Genomic DNA, 14,248 nt, shown 5'->3' on the forward strand with positions numbered 1-14,248 from the left:
TACAATTAGTTTTTTACTTCCATGTTTATACAAAATTATCAGACAGTTCACTTCGATTTCTGGCTTTGTGCTTGGGCCTTCAGCACCTTGACCACTATCTTCTGCTCCTCAATAAGGAACGCACGCTTAATTCTGAAAAGAAAAAGGAAATGCACATCAACCCAAGGTTTGGAACAATAGCAGAGTGTTATAATGGGAATAGATTCTTGGCTGGTCACATGTTCCATGTGCCTTAAGTGATCTGCACCTCTGAATCACCAATTAGCAACAGGACCTGAAGGTCCCCTGGCATATTCTGGTCACAAGTCACTCACTGTAGGAAGGATACACATCAGGCTGTATGTTGGCCTTCCCACAAACTTACTCTGTGGGTTCGAGTGGAGCTTACTGCAGCAGCATGCAGACCCTTCCTGATTTTGACACGAGGGGCATAGCCAGAACCACTGAGCAATTTACAGTCAGGTTGGCCACCCAGACTATTTGCGCCCCTGAGATTGCTCTGCCATTCGTGGTCAATCTGCCTTCACTCCATTTTCCTGCCCACTCACCGTCACACCCTCAAAACTCTGTCCAATTCTGCCTTGAACATAATCAATGAGCTGGACTCCACTGATCTCCGGGAAAGAGAATTCTAAAGACCAACACCACCAGGTGAAGAAATTCTTCCTCATCGCGGTGGAAGGTGGAAGATGGAAGACTCCTTATTTTTAAACAGTGCCACAGGTTCTAGGTTCCTCTATAAGGGAAGTACATCTTCCCAATCAAGCCACTTTTGATTTTATACTTTTCAATAAGATCACTCCTGAATCTTCTAAACTCCAATGAGTATGGGCCCAAATTGCTCAATCCTTCCTCATAAAACAAATCAACAATAGTGAATCTATTCTGAACTGCCCTCAATACAAGTATCCTTACCTAAATAAGGAGACCATTAGAGTACACAATGCTCTAGCTGTGGTCTTACCAATGTCCTATATGATTGTAGCAAAAATTCCCCACATTTACACTTCATCCCCTTTGCAAGAGTGGCTAATTTTTAAAGTTTATTTATTAGTGTCACAAGTAGGCTTACAGTAACACTGCAATGAAGTTACTGTGAGAATCCCGTAGTTGCCACACTCGGGCGCCTGTTCGGATACACAGAGGGAGAATTTAGCATTGTCAATGCGCCCAACCAGCGTGTTTTTTGGACTGTGGGAGGAAACTAGAGACCTGGAGAAAACCCACACAACCACCAGGAAACGTGCAGACTCTGCACCGACAGTGACCCAAGACCAGGAATTGAACCTGGGTCCCTGGCGCTGTGAGGCAGCAGTGCTAACCTGCTCCACACCTGCACACTTTCTGTGAAATCAACACTCATGGCAGTTTGGGACCTGCCAGGAACATCTGGTTAGGTAGTCCTCTCTTGCCTCCTCATTGATCAATGGTCCAACAATCGTTCATCTTTTATCGACTGCCTTAATAAGCCAACTACACACAATGTAGTTTGACTGTGCTGCAACAGCAATCGAAAACTTTGAAGATGCCCCTCACATTTCTCCCCATCCAGGGTCATCATGACGCCACACCTTTCCCCCCAACTCCCGCAAACTCAGCTGGTGCACTATTCCCCTTTGACCCAGGGCTTCTCGAAGGCCTGTATGAAACTTATTCAATTACCGTCAGACTAAATACACATAAGGACCCAACACTCTGTACTTGGGATCACTTGCTGTGGACAGAACTATTCAATAAATCAATCCCAAACAGTATTAGGAAGAAGTGGGTTTTGAAGGTTACCTGTCACGTACACACTTGGCACACATGGATCCACCATAAGCTCGACTGACATGCTTCTTAGTCTTTGACAATCTCATTAGAACCTTGGGTCTAACAGCCCGAATCTACACAAGTTCAAGAGGAATTGGTTAGTGTCTACTTTTGGTCAACAGTTCAGATACAAAATGGCCATATTCAGCACCAAAAATGAACACACTTCACTATTATATCAACCTGCAAAAACTGTTAAAAACCAACCTGACCCATGTAGAATGCTGGAAGACATTTGGCCAAAATTCAAAGTAGGCTCTCCTAGCCACATACTTCAAACACAGCTAGGAACTGCATGACCCAGGGGACCAAACTGAGCTTTTCATCTCAGTTCAAAGCCAAGTCAGCCTCAGGGTGTCCTGTGGCTACAAGGGTCCCACGTGAAATGAGTCTGATTAGTCTTGATCCAGCATATAGATAGCACGGGTCTTGCATCAAAAACTGCCTTTAATTGGAAGTTTCACCCGGCTAATGATGGTTGGCAATGAAAAAGGAGCTTCGTTAGTGCAGAATGGGTGCTCTTCCGAGGTTAGAACAGACTGAAGGGAGCTGCAGTTTACCTCCAACTCTGCTGTACTTGTCCTGGAAGTACATGACATCAGAAGACTGCATGCCTGATGTAGGAAGTTCTCCAGAATTGATCTCACTTACTCCAAACACAAGGATTAAATAAACAAGAACAAATGTACTAAAATAAAAGTTCAATGCTGAAGTTTTAAAAAAAATTTATTCCAAGATATGGAAATTACTGGCAAGGCAATGCCAGCTGTTAACCATGTAGTGTAGTACAGGAGCCCTGTGTTAGCCAGACTGGGTAAAGCCAGCCCTTCCCCAAGGGCATTAATGAAGCAGCCAGGTTTTAACAACAACCCAGTAACATTTATTTTACTTGTTATGACAAGATTTGGAGGCTGCGTCAACATTAGGTGATACTGTGTCAGATACAGAATCTCAATCCTACAGTGCAGAAGGCCATTTGGCCCATCGAGTCTGCACCGGCCACAATCCCACCAAGACCCTATCCCAGTAACACCATGCATTTACCATAGCTAGTCCTCCTGACACTAAGGGGCAATTCAACATGGCCAATCCACCTAATCTGCACATCTTTGGAGTGTGGGAGTACAAATCAGAAAAAGTCCTTTTAATTTGGTGTTGGTATCTATACTGAAATTAGGCTCATCACCAGATATGCACTTCTTCCAGCCTCCAGGGAGTTATAGTCCATTTGGAGTATAGGTTGCTATGAGCACAGCGCATGCTGCAGTTTGGAGCTTAAGGGTAGTGATGGCAGAGACTTCCACTTTCAGTCCATCACTTGCTGTCCAGGAATCTCTCCCTGACACTGGTGTATGTTGGAGGAATTTAAAAGTTGTCACTATTATGCCACACTATGAGCACCCCTTCCATGGCCATCTAGACCCAGAGCAGGATTCAAACCCAGAGCTCCTGGGTCTGAGACAGGGACTCTGTCGCAAGACCGCTTATCAACGTACCTGACTTAAAATTTGATTTTCAAATTTGCTGACAACACCACCATAGTGCACTGGATTTCAAACAATGATGAGACAGAGTACACGAATGAGATAGAGCATCTGGTGAACTGGTGCGGCAACAATAATCTCTCCCTCAAATGTCAACAAAATGAAGGAAATTGTCATCCACTTCAGGAAGCTTTCTACTTTGTATCCATTGACATAGCTTCAAGTTTTTAGGTGTCCAGATCACCAACAACCTGTCCTGGTCTCAATGATCATGCTCAACACCGGTTCTCTGTGAGGCTGTGTTCTCAACCTCCTACTATATTCCTTATACACCATGACTGTATGGCCACATTTCCCTCCAACTCGATTTTCAAGTTTGCTGATGACACCACCATGTGGGAAGGATCTCAAACAATAACAAGACACAGTGTTGGAAAGAGATAGAGAATCTTGTGAACTGGTGCAACGACAACAAAATGAAAGAGACTGTCATTGACTTCAGGAAGTGTAGTGAAGGGTATCAATGGGGACAAAGTAGAAATGGTCGAGAGCTTCATATTTTTAGGTGTCCAGATCACCAACCAGATCCTGGTCCCCCCATGCCAACACTATAGTTAAGAAAGCCCACCAACGTCTCTACATTCTCAGTAGACTAAGGAAATTTGGTATGTCCGATAGGACTCTCAGCAACTTTTACAGATGCACCACAGAAAGCATTCTTTCTGGTTGTATCACAGTTTGGTATGGCTCCTGCTCTGTCCAAGACTACAATAAGCTGTAAAAGGTCGTGAAGAAGCCCAGGTCATCACTCAAAACAGCCTCCCATCCATTGACACCATCTACACTTTCCACCGCCTCAGAAAAGCAGTCACCATTATCAAGGGCCACACGCATACTCTCTTCCACCTTCTTCCTTCGGGAAAAAGATACAAAAGTCTGAGGTCACGTACCAACCGACTCAAGAACAGCTTCCTCCTTGCAGCTGTCAGGCTTTTGAATGGACCTACCTCGCATTACGTTGATCTTTCTCTACAACCTAGCTATGACTGTAACACTACATTCTGCATTCTCTTGCTTCCTTGTCTATGGATGGTATGCTTTGTCTGTATAGCACGCAAGAAACAATACTTTACACTTTATATTAATACATGTGACAATAATAAATCAATTCAAAAATACAGCCAGCCACTTGGGCAGGAACTCATCGGCAAAGATTTCAATTACGATGGATCTTTTGAGTCTGATGTCATTATTTTTGCAACAAATTCAAGCATCTAGGTTATTTATAAACCTCATTCATGGTGGGCGGCACAGCGATTAGCACTGCTGCCTCACAGCGCCAGGGGCCTGGGTTCGATTCCCGGCTTGGGTCACTGTCTGTGTGGAGTTTGCATGTTCTCCCCGTGCCTGCGTGGGTTTCCTCCAGGTTCTCTGGTTTCCTTCCACAGTCTGAAAGACGTGCTGGTTAGGTGCATTGACCCAACAGGGGCCAGACCGTGGTGATGCAGGGAATTTCATAGTAACTTCACTGCAGTGTTAATGTAAGCCTTACTTGTGACTAATAAATAAACTTTAAAAAACATCTTTCCTTCAAAGTGCCATTCACACCTAAACATACACCATTAATTCAAATCTCCAGTTTACTTTGCAGCTTGGCATGCAATAAAAAATGGGGAAAAGTCAGAAGGTGATGGAATGATTTCACAATTCAACTCACAAAAAACACTGGTTTAACAAGCTCACCATCACAAATCACTCCTGCAAAAAATACTGAGACTTCTTTCCAACTCAATTCAGAAGAACACGCCAAAGTTGAGGTTTAATATATTGGGTTCACTCAAATAATGAAGCCAGACTCGTACATCGAGGGATGTCCCTCACCTTAGCCTGTTTTATCCTTGATTCTATCCACACTGCTGCTAATCTTCATTAGTCAGCCCATTTCTGTCAAATAGTCTGCCACCCATCCCCATAATGGTTCCACTCCAATAATAAAGACAGAATGTATCACTGTCAAGAATAAATGCAAATGGCAAAAAAATCTATGGGGTGTCAGTGTGAAGATCGATTCTCCAACATAGTCAGAAGATACAGAATTGGATTAAACTTCTAAACCCGCAACACGGTGCAAACTACAGCTTTCTCACTGAACAGATCCATATATTTTACAAAGACAGAGGCCATTCAGCCAATTATCTGCCAGTTTTTTGCTGCAACAATCCTAAACTCCCACCTGATATCCCCATGCCTTCCTTTGCTTGGATACTTAACGAAGGTGTGGGTGGCACAGTGGTTAGCACTGCTGTCTCACAGCGCCAAGGATCCGGGTTCGATTCCCGGCTTGGGTCACTTGTCTGTGCGGAGTTTGCACGTTCTCCTTGTGTCCGCGTGGATTTGCTCCAGGTGCCCCTGCACCTCACCCCCAGTCCAAAGTTGTGCGGGTTAGGTGGATTGGCCATGCTAAATTGTCCCTTGGTGTCAGGGGGACTAGCTAACGTAAATACATGGGATTATGCTGATTGTGGTTGGTGCAGACTCAATAGGCCAAGTGGCCTCCTTCTGCTCTGTAGGGTGCAATGATTCACTGGCCTCTGCCTCAACAACAGGGTAAAGCATTTCATGGCCCTTCCCTAGACTCAGGGATTATCTTATGATAAAAGACTGAGCAGGTTGGATCTATACTCATTGGAGTTTTGAAAAATAAGAGACAATCTTATTGAAACACACAAATCTTGGGGGGGACAAGATTCGGTAGATGCAAAGAGAATGTTTCTTTCCTTGTGAGGGCACCTGGAATTAGGGACACAGTTTCAAAATAAGGGTTTTCCTATTTAAGGTGGAGAGGAGAAGGAATTTCTTCTCGTGAAGAGATTTAGTTAGTCTTTGGAATTCTCTCCTCCAACGAATAGTGTTGGTAGGGTCATTGAATGCTGAGGCTTTATAAGGTTCTACTGCGACCACACTTGGAATATTGTGAATATGTGCGCTCGCCTTGGGGAGGGTCCAGAGGAGGTTCACAAGAATGATCCCAGGAATGGAAAGCTTGTCATATGTGGTGCATCTGAGAACTCTGGGTCTGTACTCAATGGAATTCAGAATGATAAAGGGGGGATCTCATTGAAACTTACAGAATACTGAAAGGCCTGCATAGAGTGGATGTGGGAAGATGTTTCCAATCTTTGGAGAGACTAGGATCCGAGAGCACAGCCTTCGAATAAAGGGACAACTCTTTAGAACCGAGATGAGGAGGAATTTCTTCATCCAGAGGATGGTAAATCTATGGAGTTCACTGCCACAGAGGGCTGTGGAGACCAGGTCATTGAGTGTATTTAAGACAGAGATAGATAGGTTCCTGATTGGTAAGGGGATCCAAGGTTACAGGGAAAAGGCAGGAGGATGGGATTGAGAAACTTATCACCCATGATTGAATGGCAGAGCAGACTTGATGGACCGAATGGCCTGATTCTGCTCTTATATCTTATGGTCTAATATGCATAAGGCTGGGTTTGATAGATTTTTGATTGATGGGGCGTGGTGCTAGAAGATTCCGCAGGGTGATTGAGGAAGCTTCAAAAGAGGATATGATCAAGACCCCTGATAGCACAGTATAATCAGCAACTTCTGTACATCTTCCTGAAGATGAAATTGTTTATATGTACACTTCAGAAGTAAACAAGTTCCGTATTTCAATGCACCAATTTACGATTTTTTCATGTTTCTAATTTATTTATTAGTGTCACAAGTAGGCTTTCATTAACACTGCAATGAAGTTATTGTGAAAATCTCCTAGTCACCACCCTCCTGGCACCTGTTAGGGTACACAGAGGTAGAATTTAGCACGGCCAATACACCTAACCAGCATATCTTTCAGACTGTGGGAGGAAACCAAAGCACCCAGAGGAAACCCATGCAGACTCTGTACAGACAGTGACCCAAGCTGGGAATTGAACCTGGGTCCCTAGTGTTGTGAAGCAGCAGTGCAAACCACTGTGCCCCTCTTGGAAATCAAAGAGCAAATTGGGAAAATTGATGAAACATTTGAGCAGCTCAGAGATTTTTATTTTTCAGTTAAATTATCAGCTACATTCTTGAAAAAACTATAGAGGTTTTCTGTTGATCCAGCAAAACCACTACTTCTTCAATGACTTTTGCCCCGCCAGCTAGTGAAAAGGGTTGGGGAAGGAATGGTGTGGAGGATGGGGAGGTGGGGGGATAAGGTCAAGGTGGTGAATTTGGACGGTGAGGTGGGGATGGAAAAAGGAGAGCACAGTTTTAGAGGTGGAGCAGGAAGGTGAAATTGCAAATATTTGAAGATTGGGCAGCAACCTGCAAGCTTACTGTTTTCACTTATCTTGCCAGACATCAGCAGCATCAAATTTAAATTTTTTAAACCAAATTTTATTGCCAAAAAAAGAATTAGGATAGGTGCTTGATGACCAGCACAGGCATGATGGGCTGAATGGCCTCTTTATGTGCTGTATGACTCCATGGGAGTCAAGAGTTATGGAGACAGGCAGGGAAAGCAGTTAAAAGTCACACCAGGTCAGACTGATCCTACTGACTGGTTGAGCACACTTGGAGGACCGATTAGCCTACTGTTGCTCCACTTTTTAATGATCTGAGTAGAATCCCTAAACCTCAATTTCAGAGAAAGAATGTTAAATAAAAGGCCCGCATCATAGACTCCCAACCAGAGAAAAATGCATTTACCTATTCATAATCAAAACTCTTTGTAACTTAAAAGTATCTCCTCTTGCTGTTGCATTGGAAATAATTAGAACACTTCAACAGATCAGACCAGGAAACTAGAAATAACTTCCATATTTTTCAAGACGAGGTAGGATAAACATAGTCCTATCCCAGATTGCAACTACTGAGTAGGCATCCTGCAATGCCTCACTGTCCAATGAGATTTCTGAAACTTATATTAGCAATTTACAAGTTCCACTGAACCAAAACTCCCACTGTATGCATCAAATTAACTACTTACACCACGGAGTCGTCCAGGACAGATGCCACATGCAGACTTTGGTGCTTTGCCGACCTTCTTGGTGTACAGGAAGACAATGCGGTTCCCGGGTGTGCGAGACCTTCACAATTAAGGAGATCGTTACTTTTCAAAAAATTAAACAGCAAGGTCTCCTAAGAGAACAAGACAATACCAAATGCCAAATGGGCTAAATTTGCAGAGCTTATATGCCCTTGGATATGGAAGATTATGAGATAATCAGATCGAGGTGTCTAAGGGCCAGATGGTGGCTCAGTGGGTAGCACTGCTGCATCACAACGCCAGGGACCCGGGTCACCTGTGTGTGGAGTTTGCACGTTCTCCCAGTGTCTACATGGGTTTCCCCCCAGGTGCTCCGAAGATGTGAGGGTTAGGTTGATTGGCCATGCTAAACTGACCCTTAGTGTCAGGGCGACTAGTAAATAGGTGGGGCTAAGGGGCCTGGGTGGAATTATGGTTGTAGACTCGATGGGCCAAACGGCCTCTTTCTGCACTGCAGGGATTCTATGAAGTTAATTAAAGGGGTTCACGGTCGCTCTGTAACTATCCTCTGCTGCAAGAGGCCAGAATAAAGGGTAGAACCTTAAAATTAGAGCCAGACAGTTCAGGATACCCTGCATACTGAGGGTAGTAGTAATCTAGAACTCTTCTCACCCAAAGACATTCAGGTTGGGAATCAACTGAAAACTTTAAAAATGAGTTTGATAGATTAAGCACATTAAGCATTTCAGAACCTCAGCAGGTAGGTGGAGTTAAGATACAGATGGATCACGATCTAACAGAATGGCAGAATAGGTTTGAGGGGCAGAATGGCCTCCTCTTGTTTCTACGTGGAGTACTTACAATCTTTTCTTGTTGGAGGCGGTGTTGTAGGACAACCTACGCCGGTATGTTAGGCGCTGCACCATTTTTTAAAGCTGGAATTAAAGGAGAGAAAACAGTTACAAATGTTATTTAAACAGTTTTAGGATAACGCCTTGCAGTTCAGGACTTTTGTCAACAGACGCATCCCACCATTTAACTCTGGAGCAAGATCATAATTTATTGATTTGGTTGTTGAAAAGTAACCTTGGTTTAAAAACCTAAGAAATGGGATATCAGCAAATATCTGACTAAGGGTCATGTAGGCTCGAAACGTTGGGCTCTATTATCTCTCCACAGATGCCATCAAACTTACTGAGATTTTCCAGCATTTTCTGTTTTTCTTTCAGATTCAATGCCTTGGGAAACCCAGCATGGTTACACAAATCAACTTCACCCATCCTGCCAATATTCCCTGCATGACAACAAAGTTAGAAACACAACAGAAACTCTGATCCTATTTGGCTCAAACTGCAAACAATACCAATGGAAACAGTGGACAGAATGTCAAAGAAGTTGATTCCTGATGTTTAGAAGACCAGAGAAGCCTGGGCTGCTCTGCCTTGTCACAGAGTCCCTACAGTACAGAAGGCAGCCATTTGGCCCATCAAGCCTGCACCAACGATTCCACCCCATCCCCATAACCCCACATATTTACCCTGCTAACCCCCCTGAAAACAAGGTCAATTTAACATAGGCAATCAACCTAAACTGCACATCTTTGGACTGTGGGAGGAAACCCACGCAGACATGGGGAGAGCTCTACACTGACAGTGACGTATGCCAGGAATCAAATCTGGGTCCCTGGCGCTATGGGGCAGCAATGCTAATCACTGCGCTACTATGCTGCCTGTGTCCTTATAGAGATATACAAGTTGCACATTCAATAGCAGCCTTCAAAAGGGGAAAGGCATTCTAAAATTTTGTTAATGTAATAAAATGTCTCAATACACAAGTGTTTTCAGACAACATTTCATTTTGAGCTACCTGAGATGATGTTAAGACAGATGATCAAAATCCTGCACATGGTAGTAGGTTTTAAAAAGCAACTTTGTGGGGGAAAAGGTAAGTGAAGAGGCAGAGAAGAGGCAGGGAGGGTATCCAGAGCTTGGGGATAAAGCAGCTGAAGGCACAATCACCAATAAAATTCAGGGAAATGCAAGAGGCCAGAAAGGGTATGGGGGACAGGGAGGGAAATATCTCAAGGAGCCCTGAAGTTGGTTATTGCAGAGACACAGGTGAATTCCAAAACAAGGATGAGAACTTGTAAAGTTTCAGGTCGGCACAATAGCTAGCACTGCTGCCTTACGGTGCCAGACAGCTGGGTTAGATTCCCAGCTCGGGTCACTATCTATGTAGAGTTTGCACATTCTCCCTGTGTCTAGGTGTCTTTCCTCTGGTTTCCTCCTACAGTCTGATAGACGTGCTGGTTAGATGTATTGACCTGAACAAGCGCCAGATTGTGGCAACTAGAGGAATTTCATAGTAACTTCATTGCAGTGTGAATGTAAGTCTCACTTGTGACTAACAAATGAACTTTACTTTAAAATGAGTACATCGCAAAACTGTTGCACAGCAGCATTATACACGGCTGGTTCCTATAGACTGGATTATGCACTCGGGTCTCTGAAATGGGGCTCAAACTCTCGGCCTTCTGATTCAGAGAGGCGTCCAGCCTTGTTACAGCCAAGAGCTCAAGGAGTACCGAGGGAGCGCTGCACTGTCCAAGGAACCCATTCTTTGGGTGGGACATTAAATCATCATTCTGGGCTTTCCCAGGTGGGCATGAAAGATTAAATGGGACTACTCCTGAGAACATCTGACAGCTGTTGTGTCCTGGTTCACATTTATCTTTCAAAGGAGCATTGCTGAGACAGACTGTCTAGTTTGGGTGGGATCTTCCTGTGTGCACATTTAGCTGCTGCTGTGTCCTACATTATAACAGTGCCCACACTTCAGACACGTATTCCATTAGCTCTTTGGGGTCAGGCCTAACCCCCGGGTCGGCCCCTGTTCTCCGCCCCCCCTCCTCCCCTCCTCCCCTCCCCTCCCCTCCCCTCCGTTTGCGGCCTCGGGATCCAGGCTTCGCTCAGACCGGCTCCGATCCACTCGCAGGCAGCCCCGGCCTCCATAAACACAAACGGCCGGCAATATCCGGCCCGGAGAGGCCCTCTGCCTCGGCGGGATGAGAGCCCGCGGGGCCCCGACCGATCGGGTGCCCGACGGCCGCGGATGGCACCCGATTGTCCCTGAAGCCGTCTGGCATCCTCCCTCATCGCCATACCTGCACCCGGCCTCACCGGAAAAGGAAGGAGGAAGTAGAAGGAGGGCAAAGTTCAAGTGAAGCCACCAAGCGGATGTACGGAATGACGTGTTGCAGTGGAAGCCTGACGGGTGGCGCCATGTTGTTGTACGGCACTGCATTAGGCTGGCGGAACTGGGGAGGCTCAAAGGTTAGATGTGATGTTTTACGTTTCATTGTTTTTTGTTTCAGTTTATTTAATTTAGTTTATTAACTCAAAGGAGCTGAAGGCTCAGAGCTGTTCTCCCACTCATTATTTTGTATTGCAATCTAAGTTTAAACACAAGTGGCTTAGTCCTATATGAACATCCCTACTTCCAACACAAACAAAGTGGATGAAGAGAGCAAGTCCCTGTTCAATCTTTTAGATAAGACGTTAAACCGAAGACACACTATCCTCTCAGACACATAAACAATCCCCTTGCACTAATTCGGAAGAGAAACATGGTGCTCCAGGCCTCAAATAAGTTTATTTGTTAGTGTCACAAGTAAGCTTATATTAACACTGCAAGGAAGTTACTGCGAAGATCCTCCAGTCGCCGCCCTCCAGTGCCTGTTCGGGTACACTGAAGGAAAATTTAGCACGCCCAACGCACCTAGCCAGCGCGTCTTTCAAACGGTGGGGTGGGGGAAAATGGAGCACCCGGAAAAAACCCACACAGAGAACGTGCAGACTCCACACGTAGTGACCCAAGCCGGGAATTGAACCAGAGTCTCTGGCTGTGAGGCAGCAATGCTAACCACTCTACCACCAAGCCACCGCAGGCTCTGTCTGCCTGCTCGGGTGGGTATACACGATTCATTGGCACTATTTTGGATTTCTCGCTGCCACATATTTGCCAACCAACACTGAAAACAGAATATCTGGCAGGCTATTTAATGGCTATTTGTTGGATATTTCTGTGCCCAAATTGTCAGCTGTGTTTCCTGTACAGCAACGGAGGCTACACTCCCAAAAGTATGGTGAAACACTTTGGGATGTCTCGAGGTCGTGAAAATTGATGCAAAAATGCAAGTCCTTCCCTCTTGTCTTCCCTAAAATTCAAAAGCCAATGTTGCTGACAAAGGATCTTGCAAAAAGAGAAGTTGAATAAATTTTTAAAAAATTATTGGGCATCAAATGTGCTTCACCTCGGGGTCCTTGTGCATGAGTCGCAAAAACCCAGCTTGCAGATGCAGCAGGTGGTCAGGAAGGCGAATGGGATGCTGGCCTTCATCGCGAGGGGGATTGAATATAAAAGTAGGGAGGTCTTGCTGTGGCTGTATAGGGCATTGGTGAGGCCGCAGCTGGAGTACTGTGTGCAGTTTTGGGTGCCATACTTACGCAAGGATATTTTGGCCTTGGAGGGAGTGCAGAGGAGGTTTACTAGGCTGATGCCGGAGTTGAGGGGGTTGAGCTATGAGGAGAGGCTGAATAAATTAGGCTTGTACTCAGAGTTTAGAAGAATGAGGGGAGATCTCATTGAGACGTATAAGATGATGAATGGGATGGATAGGATAGAGGTGGAGAGACTCTTCCCTCTCAGAAAGGACAGTAGGACTAGGGGGCACAGCCTCAAGATAAAGGGGGGGCGGTTTAGAACAGAGTTGAGGAGGAACTTGTTCACTCAAAGGGTGGTGAATCTCTGGAATTCTCTGCCCGTTGAAGTGGTGGAGGCTACCTCGCTAAATATTTTTAAGACGCGGGTTGATGGGTTTTTGATAAGAGAGGGGATTAAGGGTTATGGGGAGAGGGCGGGAATGTGGAACTGAGCCACAACAGATCAGCCATGATCTTATTGAATGGCGGGGCAGGCTCGAAGGGCTAGTTGGTCTACTCCTGCTCCTATTTCTTATGTTCTTATGTACAGCAATCAATCATTAACTGGCATGATCACTTTACGTGTCGGTTTCTGACACAGCCTGGTTTAAATTTAAAAATAAAAGTTACTTTTTAAAAATCATTAATCTGTAGCAGAGTTATAGTTTGCTTTTTCTGGGACGGGGGAGTGGGGAATGGTGTGTGAAGGTTATTTAATTCCCTGTTTTCATTTACAATGTATTTGCACAACCAGTTGGGCTCTGGGGCTGGCTGTTGTGGGGGTAGACACGGAGGCAGGCGGGCATAGGATTGTGTTAAGCTGGTTCCCATTGCTGTTTCCCCCCCCAAAACAGTGGGTGGCCATTTACAGCTCTTTGAAGGCCTGTTGTCAGAGGTTGACTGGAATTTTCTATTCAGCTTCTGGATCCCTTGGGTGTGTCCGGATGTAGGCCTGTGGCAGACCATGGACCTGTACTCCGGGCAGGCTTAGGGGCCCCTCCAGTCTATGCTGCGTCAGTGAGAGTCACAGGCTACTCCCTGGATAGGTATTCCTCCTATGTGGTGCCCTGGCTCTTAAGGACTTTTTAAAAATGTTAAAATCAATATTGTTGTGCAGAGAGTGTCTCCATCTTGAGCTGCCCTCTCTTACTCTTACCTGAAAAGACAGCCAGCTGCTGCTTCTGAGCTGGATGGCCTCCTCTTGGCCCTCCAGCTTTGGGAGGATGTCCACCGTCCTTAATTGGATGGCATAAGAAATAGGAGCAGGAGTAGGCCTCTGAGCCTGCCCCGCCATTCAATAAGATCATGGCTGATCTGACGTGAAGCAGTTCCACTTTCCCACTTTCTCCCCATAATCCTTAATTCCCTTGTCTATCAGAAACCTATCTACCCGTGACTTAAATATATTCAGCGAGGTAGCCTCCACCAATTCAATGGGCAGAAAATTCCAGAGATTCAGCAGCCTTTGAGTGAAGAAGTTC

The 14,248-nt window shown here is 45.2% G+C and overlaps 1 protein-coding gene across 1 annotated transcript; it reads right to left on the minus strand.

Moving 5' to 3' along the window:
• rpl34 (ribosomal protein L34) lies at positions 1-11,474 on the minus strand. The gene is made up of 5 exons (XM_080195256.1): positions 11,450-11,474; positions 9,148-9,221; positions 8,287-8,386; positions 1,783-1,886; positions 1-132 (listed from the first exon to the last, which is right to left on the minus strand). The coding sequence occupies exons 2-5, from the start codon at positions 9,210-9,212 to the stop codon at positions 48-50; spliced, it is 354 nt and encodes a 117-aa protein (XP_080051382.1). The 5' UTR covers positions 9,213-9,221; positions 11,450-11,474; the 3' UTR covers positions 1-47.
• Between the last annotated feature and the right edge of the window lie 2,774 nt (positions 11,475-14,248).

The sequence above is a fragment of the Carcharhinus amblyrhynchos genome, chromosome 1, assembly GCF_965287045.1.
Source record: "Carcharhinus amblyrhynchos chromosome 1, sCarAmb.v2.hapA, whole genome shotgun sequence".
NCBI lineage: Eukaryota > Metazoa > Chordata > Chondrichthyes > Carcharhiniformes > Carcharhinidae > Carcharhinus > Carcharhinus amblyrhynchos.

What these genes read in the sequence shown, in the direction of transcription:
- rpl34 (XM_080195256.1), bottom strand. Translation starts at nt 9,212, where the DNA reads ATGGTGCAGCGCCTAACATACCGGCGTAGGTTGTCCTACAACACCGCC. An exon ending in GTCCTGGACGACTCCGTGGT is followed by an intron (nt 1,887 to 8,286) that starts GTAAGTAGTTAA and finishes GAACTTGTGTAG; the next exon opens with ATTCGGGCTGTTAGACCCAA. An exon ending in GCCAAGTGTGTACGTGACAG is followed by an intron (nt 133 to 1,782) that starts GTAACCTTCAAA and finishes TTTTCTTTTCAG; the next exon opens with AATTAAGCGTGCGTTCCTTA.